Source organism: Acipenser ruthenus, chromosome 5, assembly GCF_902713425.1.
Source record: "Acipenser ruthenus chromosome 5, fAciRut3.2 maternal haplotype, whole genome shotgun sequence".
NCBI classification, from domain to species: domain Eukaryota; kingdom Metazoa; phylum Chordata; class Actinopteri; order Acipenseriformes; family Acipenseridae; genus Acipenser; species Acipenser ruthenus.
This window is the reverse complement of record NC_081193.1, coordinates 41,948,859-41,967,815: the sequence shown is the minus strand read 5'-3', so window position 1 is coordinate 41,967,815 and position 18,957 is coordinate 41,948,859. Positions and strand designations below refer to the sequence as shown.

Here is an 18,957-nt window from a genome sequence, read left to right as displayed (position 1 = left end):
ACCTGCCCATTTTATAACTATCCTCATTATTTTACAATATGTGCATGTCCATCTTTAGCTTCTGCCACCACCACGCTTTTAGTCAGTCGTGCAAAGGTTGTTTCGGCTCAAGGCATTCCAGTGACACAGGGTTTTGTTGGCTGCACAGTTAAATACTCCCTATTTGCTACCAGTCAGCCCAATTTAATAGATGATTTTATAGGTGGCAAGAACGATTAACAGCAAAAGTCCTAAGCTCCCGTATCAAAACAGATAGGCCATCAATCTGATTATATGGGCTCTTCTCTTTTAAATTCCCTATGCCACCCACTTAAATGCCACTGCAGCTTTTCTGATTTAATCCTGGTCGTTTTTGCCTGCGATTTTGATGAGGATTTCTGTGCTCATTTTAAGTAATCTTTTTAAGCACAGCACATTTTCTGTACATCTTTCCTGAGATTCATTGGTCTTCCACAGAGGTGCCCATCTCCTCTCTGCCTTGGTTTGTTGTAAACACTGCATCCCATGGCCATTCATTTTTTCTTCTATGAAGAAAACAAACAGTCTGAGGCCCCGCTGAGAAAGCCATAGATTATCAGATATGTCAATGCAGGTTCAGAAAGTGTGCTGGAATTTTAAACAGATTTTATGGCACTAAAACCTATTTGGTTCCTCGTCTGTTAGGGGTCTAGGGTTGAGAAGAATTACTTTAACAGTTGGGTCTCACACTTTTTCTATGGTCTTGAACAAACCTCCCTATTGCAAAAACTGCTCTAGAACATTTACTTCATAATCCAAAAATATACTAAGTTTGTTTTAGAAACACTGTTTTGAAATAGGTTGACATTTGGTTACACTTAAATACTGAGTTATTTAGTCTCGCTCGCTCTTGCTCTCGCTCTCGCTCTCACTCTCTCTCGCTCTCTTGGTCTCGCTCTCTCTCGCTCTCGCTCTCTCGCTCTCGCTCTCGCTCTCTCGCTCTCTCTCTCTCTCGCTCTCTCTCGCTCTCGCTCTCGCTCTTGCTCTCGCTCTTTCTCTCTCTCTCGCTCTCGCGCTCGCTCTCTCTCGCTCGCTCGCTCTCTCTCGCTCTCTCGCTCTCTCGCGCTCTCTCGCTCTCTCGCTCTCTCGCGCTCTCTCGCTCTCTCGCGCTCTCGCTCTCTCGCTCTCTCGCTCTCGCTCTCGCGCTCTCTCTCTTGCTCTCTCTCTCTCTCAGCTGTTTGGCCCAGGAATCCAGCCCCACCACTGTGACCTCACCCACATGGACAGCATGGTAACTGTGACCCCGCAAAGTTTTGATGCCGAGACCTATGTCGACGGTCAGCGAATTGCTGACACCACCATGCTGAGAAGTGGCATGAAGGTCCAGTTCGGGTCTTATGTCTTCAAGTTTGTGGATCCCAGCTACGACCACGGGATGATCAAAAGGAGCATGGATGCTGGCCCTATGGTCAAAGGACAACGACACAAATCAGGGTAGGTGTCATGCATTTACCAGAGTCACTGAAGAACAATGATGACGCCATGTAACATATATAGGCTCACTGAGTAAAGTCAGAATGCAGTATATTAATGTTTTTCTTTCAAGTACGAAATGTAACCATTACCTAACGGGATATAAACTCTTTATTAGTAATTTGGGCTATAAGAGGTTATATCCCATTAGGTAATGGTTACTATCTCACTTTTAGCCTTATTCCAAAGATCATAATCAAAAGACTTGCCGTGCTAGGGACTAATACAACAGCAAAATATAACTAGAACTGCCAGGTAGATTTATGGCTCCCAAGCCCCAGTATCAGTACCAAACACTAAAGCAATTACTGTAAGAAGCGGTTTTAGTTCTTAATGTTTGACAAGTTTGAAATCTGTAACTTCACCAGTTCTCCACAAGGAGATTTTGAAAGTTTTTTCCAAAAAATGCGTTGGGTGGCTATCTTGGTGCCATATTTGAATTCTATTGTCACCAGGATGATGCCTACCAAGTTGGGAGTAAGTTGGTTAAATGGTTTTCGAGCAGAAGCTCCTTTTCTTTTTTTGTTGTTTGGTGCACTTTTTGGTGAATTTGGTGGCAGCCAGTTTGATAGTAAAATTTATCGCAGCAACTTCTGCTTCGCAAAGTTGAAGTAGGTTTGGTTGCTGATGACATATGCAAAGTGTCAGATCAATCACTTCACCACTTCCCAAGAAGAAGATTTCGAAAGGTTTCTAAAAAAAATACATCAGCCATTTTGGTTCAGGTCAACACCATTTTTTTTTTTTTTTTGTGAGTTGTATTGATAAAGTGACAGGGATGATGCTTGTGAAATTTGGAGTTAGTCAAGTAAACAGTTTGTCAACTGATCAATCACTTCACCGCTTCTCAAGAAGAAGATTTTGAAAGGTTTTTCTAAGAAATGCGTCGGGCCGCCATCTTGGTTGACGCAGGAGTGCAATTTTTTTTGCATCTGAACTGTAATCAACACGGGATAATACCTACCAAGTTTCATGTTGATTGGTTACACTGCATGCAAGAAGAAGAAGATGACGATGACGACCTAACAATAGGCTTCCTGACCATTCTGGCTTGGAAGCCTAAAAACGGCTAATTTCATTGCAGGGGTTATCAGAAGTTAATATTTATTGCAGAGAGGGCCAAATAAGACTCTGAGGAGATCAGTGCAAGCCATTCTGCTTGCAACATTTACAGTTACAGAAATAGCACTTTCTTTTTTTAGTACAGTTGTGATCTTAATGTATATACATGAATTGTGGTATTCTGGATTCTATTATTGGATATACCTTGGATGGAGTTTTTGTACTTGAGATTGACTATGCTGCTGTTGTCTTCCAGGACCCCTTTGCAATGAGATCTCAATAGGTTCTCATCATTTAAACATTCAAGAAAGGCAGATTAAAAATGGATTATTATTGTAGCACGTTATTGTAGTCATTCCAATGCAAGGTTAAAATGTTTGTTTTTGTATTTTATAACCTATTTGGGGGAGTCAGTATAGCATTTGATGGTTGGTCCAGCCAGTCCAGCCAGCAGTGCTATTAGAATCAAAAACTGGCTGCTTTGTCTACCTAGTATGCTGTAAGGTGGTGCTAGTGTAGTATTTACTTTGTTAGAAATGTGAATACATTTCTTAGAATAGAGATTTTAATGAGAAACTTGAATACATTGGGAGTGTGTGGAAAGTATAGCTTTTAGGATTGAGACATTAAAAAAAAAAAAAAAAAAATCTATATGAACATTAATTCTGATCTTTTATTTATCATGTTATCAAAGAAACTAGAAACTTATATTGCAAGCCTACCGGAAGCCATAATAGTTGTACAGTATTTCATGTTAGATTTCAAAATTTCCCTTTTTTCAATTTTCGTTAAGTATATGGAAAACTACAAAGCGTTCTGTAATTCAGTATGTTAACGTAGCATTATTCAGCAGGTTTCATTCGACTTTATGAAGCAAAATTAGTTAATTCTATAGAGATCAGAAAAGATGAGCACCTCGAAGCAAATAATTGTTATTCATTTGGATGGCTGGTTTTGACTCTCTTCAGATTTCAGATGCAGATAATTCATTTGCATGTCTGCATGTCAGTACCTGATTATTTTACCCATCTCCTTTCATGCAGGAGCGTTCCTGAAACAACATTTGAACTGGATGGGGACATCCACAGTGGGACATCACTGCAGACAAGCAAGGTAATGATGAACATTACTGTGGGTGTGTTTGGAAATGGTACCTGGCACAAAGACTCATATTCAAAAACAACCTCCCTTTTACGTGGCTTTGACGGTTAATGTAATAGCCTCTCAAACATCTTGAAACGCCTCATAAGCGAGGATGTAAATTGGACTAGCATGTGGCTGCACTGCCCCCTGGTGGTCCCTCGAACTTGAAGTTTGCTTATGGAGCAAAGCTCACATTGTCGTTGCTCTTGCAACAAGTTCTCAAAAAATACATAGGAAGGACTTCAGTCTCTCCTACTAAAAAAATTAAATATTTCATGTACCCAAAATATAAATCAAATTATAAAAACTAAATAAAATATACTTGTCTCTATCCAAAATTATAGTATCACAACAAGCTGTTAATCCACACTGGGCTGAAAGGAGCGAAGTGTAATCTGTTTATACTGGTCCATTTGTTTTCACTGCAGACAGCCGAGGACAGGAGTGGTTTTACAACGTCTGTGTTACCGCGTGATGTGTCTTTTTTGTTTTGCAGAGTTCAAGCAGGCTGGATATTGAGAGATCCACCCTGAGCGAGCGTGGCATGGTGAAGCCCATGGTGCGAGAACAGCAGCAGGACTACCGCAAGCAGGAGTCCAGGTGAGCCCCACGGGTTACAGTTCTGTATCCTGTTTTCTAGATTAGAGCACACAGCTAAAGTTATATTGAAACGGAAAGCAACAAAGTTTAAGTGAAAACAATAGGAACGATAATTAAGTCATGTTTATACATATATCTTATCAATATAAATAATACTGGTTAGTCTATACTCTTAAGAGTCTTCAAACAGTACACTGTATCTGTCCAAAAATGTACCAGCCATATAAAGATGTAACGTAAAAGTCTGCAAATATTAGTAATTCTACTGCAGTAGGCATTAGTAGCTTATTATTATTATTATTATTGTTATTATTAATATTATTATTATTATTATTTAGCAGGCGCCTTTATCCAAGGCAACTTACAGAGACTAGGGTGTGTGAACTATGCATCAGCTGCAGAGTCACTTACAACTACGTCTCACCCGAAAGACGGAGCACAAGGAGGTTAAGTGACTTGCTCAGGGTCACACAATGAGTCAGTGGCTGAGGTGGGATTTGAACCGGGGACCTCCTGATTACAAGCCTGTTTCTTTAACCACTGGACCACACAGCTTACTGTACATGAATAAAACATTTTATTATGTTAAGTCATGACATTTTAAGAAAGCTCACAATGTAAATCCCTTCAGCTGTGGCCAGACCTAACCTGATATGCTGAAACACTTGTCTTGTTTAATTAGTGTGTATGTGTGTGTTTGTTTGGTGCTGGATTGATTTGCATTGTTTTTTAGTACTGTAACATCATGGGGTGCAGGGCGTGAATAATTTCAGGATTTTATTGTATCACAATTCCATACAAGATTATGGGATATTATATATTTTTTTCAGAACAGTAAAAGTAAACCAAGGCTTTTTATGTAGAGGAAAAAAATAAAAAATTGAGATTCAGCATATTGCAAGCTCAAAAGCTTATATTTCCTGCTAAGAGAAGTATCTCCCTGGAGACTGGCATAATACAGAGGCACACATACTGTGTGTTTTTCCACAGGCCCCTCAGGAAGATATTTTAAGTATAGTGTGAATGTATGATTTTGGAAGAAAAGAAAAGTTCCTATTACTTTTTATATAGGCCTGACATTGAAAAATAATTGTTGTCTAGTAATATAAAGCATCCCAGAAAGAGTGAAGTTAAATTGCTTTAATTAAATCGTTATAACATTTTTGCAACGAGTCATAAAGATTTTAAATCTGAGAAAAGCAATTTAACCGAACTAATAAAAAACAAAAATGAAGAGCCCTAAGTATAGGCTAGAGGTGGTGTCCAGTAGAAAAAAGTTTCACTACCAAATTGTTTTAATTTTAACATACCAATGGTGCAGATCACACACAGATGGCTTTGTACATTTGCCACTCAGAAATTCATGGCAGTAATACTGCAGTTTTGCAGGACCTCTTGAAGCCTCCATTTGGCCTAAGCATTCAGCTGAGCTGAAATGTTATCGCTTAAGTGTTTGCTTGCTATCACCTTGGCAAAGCAGGTGAGAACCTGCTTAATTTTTACAGAGGCTAGGACAAGGGCTACGCTCTGTACCGATCCTGCCTTTTGCCGAACACTATCTCGACATTCCATGTCAACCAGTCTGTGGAAAGCTTGCAAGGCTTCTTCCACTCCTTTGTCTGACAGGGAGCTGCAGCTCCATACGCTCCAGTCCGGCCTTGGCGTGCTATGCTGACAGGAGAAAAAAAGTTGGAGGTGGTCTGGACTATGTGTTCTGCTTTAAGACTGAGTCCCATGATCAAGCCCTGTGTAGACAGAGGCTGTCCAAATGGATAGCATAATAATAATAATAATAATAATAATAATAATAATAATAATAATAATAATAATAATAATATTTTATATAGCGCCTTTCATGTGCACATCTCAAGGTGCTTCACAAGAATAAAAAATCAATTTAAACAATGACATTTACTTTATAAAAAAAAAAAAAGACAATGTCCAATAAAACAAGAAAAACAATAACTACATACAACAACATATCAGGTCAGACAATAAACGCCAAAGTATAAAAGTGGGTTTTCAGTTTAGATTTAAAAATACTAAGAGTATCACTGTCCCTTATGACCTTCGGAAGGTCATTCCACAGCCTAGGTGCTATACAAGAAAACGCTCGGTCACCAAAAGAACGCTGCTTAGTTCTAGGTACTGATAGTAGGCCAGAGTCAAAAGATTGATGGCTACTCATAGGAGTATATGTCAAAAGAAGGTCAGAGGTGTAGTTTGGTGCTAACCCATGGAGAGCAGGATTTTAAATTCCACTCTGAACTCCACAGAAAGCCAATGCAGGGAAGCTAAAACTGGTGTGATGTGATCTTAAGATTTTGTTTTAGTTAGAATGCAGGAAAAAAGACACCTTAGTAACATTGCGAATATGCTCTTCAAAAGGCAAATTTGGATCAGAAATAATACCAAGGTTCTTTACGCATATGGGTCTCAATTCCATCAATAACCAGTTTAAGATTTTAGCATTTATGAAGCTGATATGAGGAGCCAGCCAGCATTATCTCAGTCTTATCAGGGTTCAGCTGTAACAAATTCTGCTGCATCAAATTCTTAATATCACTCAAGCAGAATGTTAAAGAAAGACTGCCTATGAGCGAGCCAACTTGCCCCCTCCAGAAAGCTCACTGCCCATTCCTTCAGAGACGTGGCAACTTCATGGGCTTTATTCCAGGGTGCATCTGTCAAGAACATTTGCAGTGCAGTGGTGTGGGCAGCTCCCCATACCTTTACTAGGTTTTACAGACTAGATGTCGTGGATGCTCAAAACCCTGGCTTTGAAACTAGAGTGTTAAGGGCGGCTTCCGAGTCGACCCTTACAATACAGACATAGAGGTGAGTTTCTCCCTCAATTTTTTAGCCCTAGCTACTTGCTACTGGTGTTCCGTATGGGAACACACAAGGCAGCCTCGCGGTTTAACCTTGTACTAGTCCAGTTCTGCAATATTGCCCTTTTGATGGCTTGGGTATACTCACCCATTAGGTAATAGTTGCATTTCGTACTTGAAAGGGAACATTAGGTTATTATCATAACCCTGGTTCCCTGAAATAGAAATGTAACCATTAATCTTCAAGGTCGCTGTGTCCATGATTGCAGCAGACTTGAAGGAAAAATGACCTTTTGAGATTGAGATCTGATGATGCAGTCCTTTTATACCCTCGGGGGCGGGCATGACTGCGTTACAGGCTCGGCCAAGCAGCTTTGGTATATAATATTCAGGTTTCAGGGTCTTTAGGAGATAAACACCCATTAGGTAATGGTTACATTTCTATTTCAGGGAACCAGGGTTATGATAATAGCCTAATGTTTTCTATGATTTCTTCAGTCAGGTTCTGTTCCTGGTATTTTCCAGTAAAAATTGACCACTTTCCTTTAAATGATGCTTCTTTTTTGTGTAGTTTCTAGTTGAGTTGTGTGTTTGATTTCAGTTGCTTTTCCTTTTCACCTTCATCTCCCATATGCTCTATGCAGTAGTGTTCCCCTGTCTCCTGAAAGTGACTTTGCATCACATCAGTATATAAAGGAAATAAAAAAAAATAGTAACTCCTTTAGTGACATTATATTTTTACAGTGTCTTTGTAGTGATGTGAGAGACAGGATAAGGCCCTTTAGACATTTAGTCATGTCTGTTGCTATAATGAGGCACTAGGTGAGGTGCTGACATCCTTTTGTCAGAATTTGTGACGGCCAATGAGAATGTCAGTGGGAACACATCCAGGACACTTTATATTACACTGGGAATGTCCTTTCTCCTGGAGTTCTGTGGCGGAGTCTAGTTTAAAAGTGCATTGTTATTAAGCATGAGTAATACATTGAGAAGAATGCCTTTTTAAATTAATCTGTGAAAATGGGACATTTACTTGTGTTTTCTGAAGAATATTTTCAAAATTAATTAACTCAATTTACATTTAATCTATTAAAACAACCTTTAAGGAAGTAGTCTTTAAATAATGAACTGTATGGGTTAAAGCTTTTTAAAGCCCATAGTGGTCCCACTCTTAATTTAAGAAGGGGAGCTTTAAATTAAGAGGTGGAACTAAAGCTACCATAGTAAGTCTCTTGACTGAGTTTGGAAGGCTGGTGTGTATGAACATGGCTCTAAAAGCTATGTAATAAATAAATACATTGCTGCGCACAGCAACTGAGCCACCAGCACCTTCAACCTTGCAACGTGGCTCATTGCAAATGATATTTGATCAGTTCTGCTAACAGGTGCTCAGGGACTCTTTAAAACCAAATGCATACTGTAGCTGATTTGAATGCAATGCCAGTAAGCACGTCCTCATCAATAATCCAGACATGAGCTCTATCTGCACTGCCTCACTGCGAGTAGTAGAAACTAGTGGAAAGAAGCAAAAAGGGCAGACTGCAACAGTTTAGACTTCACACCTTGCTGAGGAATTTTTTGCAAGTGTTCCAAAGCACAGCCTCTGGAGAGATGGGCATCGGTAGACAGTGGGATTAATTTGCTTTATGTAAACTGGTTTATTGAAATGCAACTTTCTCTCATCAGATCTCAGGATGGACAGAGACCAGAGCTGATGCTACCAGCCAGCATAGAGTTCAGGGAAAGCTGTAAGTAACACTGTCTCTCACCCCAGTTTCTTATGTTCTGACCTGTCATATATTTGTAAAGATATTGCCTTCAAAGGTACAATAATGCAAGCTGTTGTGATAGAAATATTTAATCGTTGTGGAACTGCACCGTTCACCGTCTTTACAGTGTCATTTTAAATGACCATACTATGTACAGTATCTGCAGCAGTAGTGTTGGTAACGCCTTATAACACTTCTTTATATTAACTGCTTCCGTTTCTGCTCTATTTACTGCTCATAATTGCGTCTTTGATTGCCTCCTCAGCCGAAGATGCATTCCTGTCCGCTGTTATCAACTACACTAACAGCTCTACAGTGTACTTCAAGCTCTCCCCCACCTACATACTGTATATGACCTGTCGCTATGTGCTGTCCAGTCAGTACCGGCCCGACATGAGTCCCTCTGAGCGCACGCATAAGGTGATAGCCATAGTCAACAAGATGGTGAGCACGATGGAAGGAGTCATTCAGGTGAGTTCCCAGTGCCGCCTTGTTCACTTAAACACAACTTGTTGGTGTACCCCTCAGGAGCTGTAGTTTATTCACTTTTAGATAAAGAAACGCAGAGCATTCTACACTAAATGAGCACCAGTTTAATTGACCATCTTATGCCCAGCATTCACTCCTGATCTGCACTACCATATGTCTGTGGCTGCAGTGTTTATATAGACATAATCTAAACCTTAGTATTACCCAGTAATTTTAACCAGCTTTAGGGTTCCCAAAGCTCTGTAATCATGTTGGTCAGCCACAGCTTAAGCTGGCAGGCTAGGGAAAAAACCTGTGTGTTGATGTGTGGTACACGAGTCTTCATGGCTGATAGTTTAAACTGACCTTGTGTGCAAGATTTAAACTGACCTTGTGTGCCTCATTTTGTACGCCTGTTCTTTAGTGGGATAAAAAACTGTTTTTTTTTTAAAAAATTATTTATGTTGTCATAGGTTGTTATTGTAATGCTAATAATATGTTTGACATTCCTGCTTTTGAAATCAGATATTGTGTTCTCCTCACTCTTATCCTCCCGTTTGTCATATACCATATATAATATATATATATATATATATATATATATATATATATATATATATATATATATATATATATATATATATATATATATATATATATATATATTGTATGTTCCAAATTTAAATGCACGAAAATAACCAAAAGATCCTTAATAGAAAAAAGGGGGACCAACAGTATTTTTTGCTAGTGCTAACAAGAGGTTTTTAATCTTAGTTAGCCCTTCTTTAACATGAATGGCAAGAGAGGAGAATGTTCTAGAACTGATTAACTCATCTCTCTTGCCATCATAAGTTTAAATAATTTGATGGAATGAGCCAGAGTGTATCCCACAGTGTTTATATAATATGCAAGCACAATAAACTGTTTTAAACATAGATAAACTCTGTGTGTGTGTGTGTGTGTGTGTGTGTGTGTGTGTGTGTGTCTGTCTGAACATTTGTACAAGGTTTTGCAGAAATCAGTTGCCAATATGAACGAAGTTGTACCAGTGTATCAAGCTTTTGCTTTGATTCTGAAATTCAGAGTTTGTCTCCTTAAAAAAAATTGTAAAAAGGACTTTTCTCTTAGATCATGTTTAAAATGATTAGATTTACTGATAAAAAGCCCTCCAGGCACCCATGACCGAAAAAAGCGCATGGATGGGGTTGCATGACTAGCTGAATTTCCTTTTGCACAAAAAATCTTTTTACACTGGTCACTGCTGCATGAAAGGAGCTTGTCATGATTTGTTGGCAGTATATACAGTATGAATTACAGTATATTTAAATATTTATCTTGTCTGGCACAGCAGTACAACGCTATTTAGTTCTTAAGACAGATTAACAGTCGGTTTATGATAGTTGATGTATGTCTGTTCAGTCCCCTTCTGACTTCTATTTTTATTTTTTATTGACAGTCATTAAGTTATATGCAATGTTGCTATATTTAAATACTGCACAAATTAGTGCACATAGCTCATTCATAAAGTGTACATACAGTACTATAGTACTTCTGGATAGAGGAAACAATTGCACATACATATTACATCCATTGTAATAGATAATCGCAAAAGTATGTAAATCTAGTACAAATTGATGCAGTTGGTGGTCATTATTATTTTACATTTGAGGCATTCTGCCGCTTTGAAACGGCAGTGACCTAAAGCTAATGAAGTGCCGTCCCTTTGACAGCAGCTCTCTCTAGTGATCGTTTGCAGACAGCCTTGCTCTTTTTATAGTAGATGGTTTTAACTGTTTGTATATGCTTGTGATCTCTGTCAATGCCATGACTGTTGATGGTATCTTTCTTTGTCCTGCTCAATGTTGTTCTCCTGACCCTTTTCTCCAGGAGATACCTGAGGGGGATCAGGTAGGATATTGCCTCTTGGATCTCAACCTAGCTTGGTCAGCTTTGCTCAGTTTCTCATGCTTTTTTTTCCATATCAGAAACAAACACAAATAAACCTCTTCAGCAGCTGGACTTGAAACAGTACATAACCCTCATTCACAACTTGGAACATGCGGTACTAAAAACCTGAACTGTGCAACTCTGTTATCAGCATTCCATGTACTTCTGCTTATTGCACTTCAATGTGGATGAGGCACAACCCAAGTTCTTTTGCTTTATATTTTTCATTTTATTTTGTTTGTGTTTCCTGTTCTTTTTGGATCTTGTATGCATAATGTGGTTGGGGGTGGTGTAGGGATCGATCAGTACCACACTCAGAGGCTGGCTTTTTTTTCTATTTAAAAAGCCAGAGTCTGTATATCATTTGGCAGTGGGACATTAACATGCGGATTTACCAGATACAGTAATATACAGCATATATATATATATATATATATATATATATATATATATATATATATATATATATATATATATATATATATACAAAAAATTGATTTAATCAATCAAGGGGTGTGCAAGCATAGAATAATCCTTATCCTCTATAATCCTAACCTAGAAAAAAATCATGCTTGAAAGAATCAGAAATTATTTAAGACATTAAATGTGCAGTATATTGTAATTTTGAAAGCAGTTTTCAGTAGGAATTTAAATACTGTAAAAAGGTCAAATAAAGAATCCCTGCTATGCTGCAATTCATTGGTCATTTTTAAATTTGTATTCTTACAGCATTTTGTATGAAAAGACAGATTAGTGCAGTTTCTTTACACACTGTCAGAAGGTGCTGGGTTTAAAAGGTACCGATTTAGCTACTGGTTTGGCGTTTTGGACTAAATTAAAAAGTTACATATTTTCTAATCGGTTCAACTTTAAGCAGAAAGACAAGCTATGGACAGAGGATGCTAAATGGCTGGGGCTCTGCTATTACATGGATTGGCTTCTAGTGTTAATATTGGTTCCATTCCCCGTCACTGAATAAGTGTTTTCCAATATTGGTTAAACTTGTATTAATGTAAATCATCAATCGTTGGAAGGATACTCTAAAAGTTCACTAACATGGTTATGCATTTGGACTCCTAATGTATCCTTCTGATGTATCATTATGGGTTTTGTCAATATAGAAAAAATTGAATACCACATTGAATCAGATCAGATTTGATATTTAATTCACCAGGAACTGAGGTACTCTTTTAGTTAGTAGACAACTTAGCAAATTTACTTTTTTGTTCTCTTCTTCTCTTTTGACACCTGCCAGTATCAGTATAAGTTGGGTACTCTAACTCTAAACCAAGTGCACACCTGACAGTACTCCTGATCTGTCTGCAGGATACAGCATACTGGTATTGAACACCCCTGTAATAAATCATAATGTGGATATCTGGTATCTGAGGTTTTTGGTAAGTGGTGGTGCTGGTCGGTCCTTGGAATGTTTCGTGCTGGCGGTGACTTCACTAGTGCACTCATACAGTCTGTAACACACAGTCTTTCATCTCCACAGAAACAGAAGAATATTGCAGGAGCTCTTGCCTTCTGGATGGCAAACTCTTCAGAGCTGCTCAACTTCATTAAGCAGGATAAAGACCTCAGCCGAGTCACATTGGATGCTCAGGATGTCTTGGCTCATTTAGTACAAATGGCCTTCAAGTAAGAAATCGTCAGTATACTATGGGGTGTAGGGCTTTTTGATGTTGGTTTCCATCAGGTTAAAACTACTCTAAATAAAAATTAGAATTTTCAACAATTTCAGCATATTCTAAATTGTTCCAGAGTTACAGTATCGACTGATAATAAGGTGAAATTGTGTATCTCGCTACAAAAATAGCTGTATCCCCAAATTAAGGCTAAATCAGCCACATTTTTAGCTTTTCAAAATTAATTCCTGCAATAAACAATTATCCCCATGAACTGGAGTGGATATGTTTTTTCTAAATTATAATCATAAGGAGAATTCTATGTCTTTAGTCATGTTTTTAGAGGAGAGAAAAAATTCAGTTCCATTTGAATGAAGATGAGATTTCTGCACATCTTCTGAGTTATAATATGTGAAAGAAAAAGCAAATTGATTCAATACAAAAATAATCCCAACTCACCAGTCCATGTTAAATGTCATATTAGGCTTTGTGGCAAGTAACACTGATTCAAATTGACAAATTGTTTGGGTCTGCTTCTTTTATTAAGCAGACATATGCTGCTGCAATAACATTTTGTTGGCTGTCTGTTTTTCCTGAGGGGTAAGCGTTGAGTCTAGCCTCAGGACTAGCATGATTGTTGCATATCAAAAGCTTTGTCCCCCTCTCAGGAAGTCTCAGACTTTTTTACACTTACTTTTCACTTTAGTATCCGAAATGCCTGCTGCGATATTAGTCTAAACCCCTATTGAAGTTACATTTATTTATAAAATTGATATTTTAAATACTCTATCCTGATTGGTCAAACAGGTCACATGGGGGTGTTGATATTACAGCATATTACCATGGGTCGGCACTTCTTTTCAAAAAGGGGCAAATCACTGGTAGATATCCATACACCACTAGAATTTGAGAAGAAAAAGGCGACCATAGTGGAATTTATCGCAGTTAATCAATCAATCTTTATTTGATACAGCGCCCTTCACAATAAATTGTTGCAAGGCGCTTCATGGGTACAACAAAACAGTAATTATTGATACTATACAAGCAATAGCAAACATTAAAACATTTAATACAAAAATCAATTTAAATGCAAGACAATAGAAGAGTGTGGTGATATTAGAGTATATCACACACATGCTGTCGTGCCTTATTGCTTTCGTATACAGATAGAGTATATAGAAAATGGGTTCAGTTTTTTCAGATTTCAGAATTTTTACTGTTTGTTTTTTGAAGATTTTTTTTTTCTTTGCACATTAATCTATTTAGAGAACCGTACTCTATACAAACTAAATATTTACAAAGCTCTTGTTTTAGTTCCAAAGTGTCTTTCTCTGTCTTATGTGCAGATTTCCAGTGTATTAAAGCTTGTGCAAAAGCATAACCCCCTTGTAACCTGGAGTTCTACCAACATCAGCCATCGTCCCTGTTAAAACCACAGACTTGCATACCATCATTAATCTGAGCAAAACTTTGAAGTTGCACAAGCAGGAGGCTTTACAGAGTGATGATGTTGTTGTTGCTTGGTTTTTGACAAACAACAATGTAAAAATCCAACCTCTTAACCTCCAATAATTAAGTTGTACTTAATCTGTTATACCAGTTTGAAGGGGGGTTTCTGGTCCAGTAAGCTGTTCCTCAGTGGTTTTAATAACATCAAATGTAATTGCTGTATAAGTTGTTAATATATTTAACAGATGGCCCCCCAAAAAAACTAAACACGTTTTAAAGCCAATTAAGAATTAACTAGTTCTGACACATTACATTAATGAGTAAAACTATTATTGAAGATTTAAGTTTTTCCATGTAAAAATGTATTGTAATTTTCCCTCTGTAGGTAACTTAGCAGTAAAACTTATCTGAGGTTTTGCTGCCCTCTAGTGTTAAGACGACTGTCTTGTCTTAATGTTGTCATTGCAAGTTATTTTTGTTATTTATTTCTGCTGCTTATTTAAAATGTTCCTTTGGTCCTAACATAAGGTTCTAACATTGTGTCTGGCTGACAAACAAAACAGAAAAAAACACACTTTTTACAGTTTTACTCATTAATGTAATGTGTCAGAACTGGCTTAAGCTTTAAATGTGTTTAGCTTTACAGGGTTGTCATGAATACACAATTAAGCATTTCTGTCCAGTCTTTTTATAGTGGTGATTTTAACATTAAGCATGTATTTGTTGAAGAAAAGGGAACCAATAAAAACATTGACAATATTTCTCATGATTTTTCATCCAAATCCAGCTGGAAAACTAAACAATTAAAGCACAGTTATTTATTTATGTATCTTCACTTCCAAGAACCCAGTCTCCTTACTGGCAAAGCAAAAATATTGTGTTTTTTTTGTGCCATCTCCAAGAACACTTGCTTAAATTAGTCTTTGACTCAGTGAGTGAACTGACAAATAAGACTCTTGAACCAGTAATGCTAATGCAGGATGCTGAGTAAAAGGCAAGCATATCAGGTAAAATAGTGTGAAGAGATGTTTAATTCTCGCTCTCATTACAGGCAACAGGATTTGCCCTCATTTGGATCAAAATCAAAACAAAAATAGGAGAATATTTGTTCCACCAGAAGACCAGCGTTTATAGTTATTAGATTTGCCACCTGAAATAACTGGTGTGTATTGACTGAAAGAGTGATGACTAACTGGCTGGACATTTTGTTTATTTTTTTGATTCTTGGAGATTGTTTACATCAGTGATTCCCAACCCTGGTCTTGGAGACACCCTATGTCTGCTGGTTTTCATTCCAACTGAGTGGTCAATTACTTAACTAGACCCTTAACCCTTTCAGGACCAATCATTTTTCAGTGGGATGCTCCCCCAGTACCAGGTGCTCTTTTGCTGTAGTTGACTCTCTTCCTATATAAATTCACTAAAAATATATTTGGACAGTACATCTTGCAAATGGTGTCCTTTTTTTCAGAACACTCTGGGAAACATTATAAAGTACTTCAGAAACCATATACACTTCGCTTTTTTTTTTCAACACAATATTCCCCCTCCCCAAGCGAAGTAATTTTTATTATGTATTCTGCATGGACACAGTTAGTGATGAACCTAATGATCCTTGTGAACCCGGTCAGACAAACCAGCATAAGAGAGAAAAGAACCTCAACGGGCACAAGCCTGGAGTTAAATGGCCAAGAGCTTGTGAGAAAACTGCATGGGACACAGTAAACACAGATCTCTGCGTTGCATTGGAAAGATTAAGTGGAACAGTTGAAAAGAAGCTGGATAAATTTGGGGACATCATCTACGCATATGGAAGTGAGAGGTTTGGAGTTGAAAAAAGGAAGGAAAAAGTACAAACTATTCCTGGAAAGTCTAGACGGCAGCAGGAGATTGAACGCTTAGTTAGAGAAAGGAGACAGCTGAGGAACCAATGGAGAAGAGCAGAACAAAGTCAGAAGGAGGGACTCAATCTCTTACAAAAGGTCATAAAAGATAAGCTTGCAACATTGCGCAGAGCTGAGCGCCTACGGAAACGCTACAAAAAGAAGGAGCGTGCGAGAGCTAACTTTTATAAAGACCCATTCAAATTTGTAAAGAAGTTATTCACCAGTGAGAAGAATGGCACACTAAAAGCATCTAAGGTTGAGCTGGAGAGATATTTGGAGGAAACACATACAGATTCAAAAAGGCAGGAGTCTATGTCAATTCCGTCAGACATCCCACCTATCAATCCACCAGAATACCAAATGGAGGACTGTGCACCTAAGTGGAAAGAAATAGAGCAAGCTGTGAAAAAAGCAAGGGCTTCATCATCTCCAGGGCCTAATGGAGTTCCGTACAGAGTGTACAAGAGTGCTTCAGGAGTTCTACGAATTCTGTGGAAATTGATGAAAGTGGCATGGGAAAAACAGGTTGTACCAAGAGCATGGCGCCGAGCAGGTGGAGTCTTTATACCTAAAGAAAAAGATTCTACAAGCATCAGTCAGTTTCGTCCCATTTCCCTATTAAACGTAGAAGGCAAGATTTTCTTCAGCATTATTGCTCAGAGATTGTCAGCTTACCTATTAAAGAACTGCTTCATTGACACTTCAATACAAAAAGCGGGCATTCCAGGTTTCCCAGGTTGCTTAGAACACATCAATGTGATCTGGCAACAAATTCAATCAGCTAAAAAGGAGAGGAAGGAGCTCCATGTGACATTCCTGGATTTGGCTAATGCATATGGTTCAGTGCCACATGAACTACTTTGGGCAGCATTTGATTTTTTCAGTGTACCGATGACAATAACAAATTTAGTGAAAGCCTATTTTGGAGATTTGCATTTCAGTTTTTCAACTTCAGAATTCAGCACTACATGGCAATGCCTAGAGGTTGGAATAATGGCAGGATGCACCATTTCTCCACTGGCTTTTACCATGGCAATGGAAGTAATCATTAGGGCATCAAAATGGGTAGTAGGAGGAGAGCGCTTGGCTTCTGGATTGCGACTACCACCAATTCGAGCATATATGGATGACATGACAACCATGACTACAACAGTAGCCTGCACTAATCGATTATTGGGCAAATTAACCAATAACATTGAATGGGCACGAATGCAATTCAAGCCCACTAAATCAAGGAGCATCTCTATAATTAAAGGCAAAGTAGTAGATAAAACATTCTTCATTAATGGTGAGGCAATACCAACAGTGTCTGAGAAGCCAGTGAAGAGTCTTGGGAGATGGTACGACGGGGATCTAAAGGACACAGTTCGTGTGGGAGAAGTTAGACAACAAGCAGTGGAAGGGTTGAAGAGCATAGACAGCTGCGCTCTACCAGGTAAACTAAAACTCTGGTGCTTTCAGTTTGGTCTACTGCCGAGGTTGCTGTGGCCACTGACTGTGTACGAGGTTTCTTTGACAACAGTAGAGAAGCTGGAAGCTTTAATCAGTTCATACATCAGGAAATGGTTGGGAGTTCCACGCTGCCTCAGCAGAGTGGGACTTTATGGTAAAGGAATACTGCAGCTACCAGTCTCTGCTCTAACCGAGGAGTTTAAGTGCGCCAAGGTCAGACTGGAAATGACATTAGTAGAGTCACGCGATAAATGCGTGAGGGAGGCAGCACCTGTGTTGAAAACTGGAAGAAAGTGGGCGGCAAAGGAAGCTGTGGAAGATGCAAAGGCTGCCCTTCGAATTGGTGATATCATGGGGCAAGTTCAGCATGGAAGAGGGGGTCTTGGTTTCAGTTCAACTCCTCCTACATGGCACAAAGCGGCCCCAGCTCAAAGGAGGAAGCTGGTAGTCAACGAGGTGCAAAAGCAGGAGGAGAGGATGAGGTGTATAAAGGCCATTTCCCAGGCCAAACAGGGAGAATGGATGAGATGGGAGAGTGTGGAACAACGCAAGATTGGCTGGAAAGACCTATGGTCAATGGAACAGAGCAGGATCAGTTTCCTCATCAGGTCAACATATGATGTTCTCCCATCACCACAGAACCTAAACCTCTGGGTAGGAGAGGATCCCTCATGTCCTTTGTGTTCATCACCTGCAACATTAAGGCACATTTTGACAGGATGTAAGGTGGCTCTTAGCCAAGGACGGTTTACTTGGCGCCATGACCAGGTGCTGCGATGTTTGGCCTTAGCATTGGAAGACAAGCGTAACAAGACCAATAAGTTGCCACCTGTTCCATCAAAACATTACACACAAAAGACAACATTCCTCCGCCCAGGAGAGCAACCACCAAGAAAAGGTGTTAAAACCAATCCTCGCCCAGGACAACTGGAAGCTGCTAGAGACTGGAATATGTTGGCAGATGTTGGTCAACGGCTTATTTTTCCACCTGAGATTGCCACCACTAACCTTCGACCAGATATTGTCTTGTGGTCTGGATCAGCACGCCTTGTTCACCTGGTAGAGTTAACAGTGCCATGGGAGGATGCTGTAGATGAGGCGTATGAGAGGAAGAAACTGCGGTATGCTCAACTAGCCACTGAAGCGGAACAGCGAGGATGGAGAGTTCGGGTTTACCCAGTGGAAGTGGGTTGTCGAGGATTTGTGGCACACTCTACAACCCGGTTTC

At 39.0% G+C, this 18,957-nt stretch overlaps 1 protein-coding gene across 24 annotated transcripts in view; it reads left to right on the top strand.

Moving 5' to 3' along the window:
• Positions 1-18,957, top strand: part of LOC117402228 (afadin-like) — a 125,838-nt gene that overhangs the window by 61,455 nt on the left and 45,426 nt on the right. For 16 of the 24 annotated variants that reach the window (XM_059024209.1, XM_059024214.1, XM_059024225.1 and 13 more), the window contains 7 exons: positions 1,193-1,452; positions 3,597-3,666; positions 4,193-4,296; positions 8,814-8,875; positions 9,162-9,367; positions 11,252-11,272; positions 12,810-12,955. In XM_059024209.1, coding sequence (XP_058880192.1) covers positions 1,193-1,452; positions 3,597-3,666; positions 4,193-4,296; positions 8,814-8,875; positions 9,162-9,367; positions 11,252-11,272; positions 12,810-12,955 — 869 coding nt within the window. The remainder of the gene's footprint in view (positions 1-1,192; positions 1,453-3,596; positions 3,667-4,192; positions 4,297-8,813; positions 8,876-9,161; positions 9,368-11,251; positions 11,273-12,809; positions 12,956-18,957) is intronic. The other 8 variants (XM_059024217.1, XM_059024227.1, XM_059024233.1 and 5 more) reach the window with 1 other exon arrangement.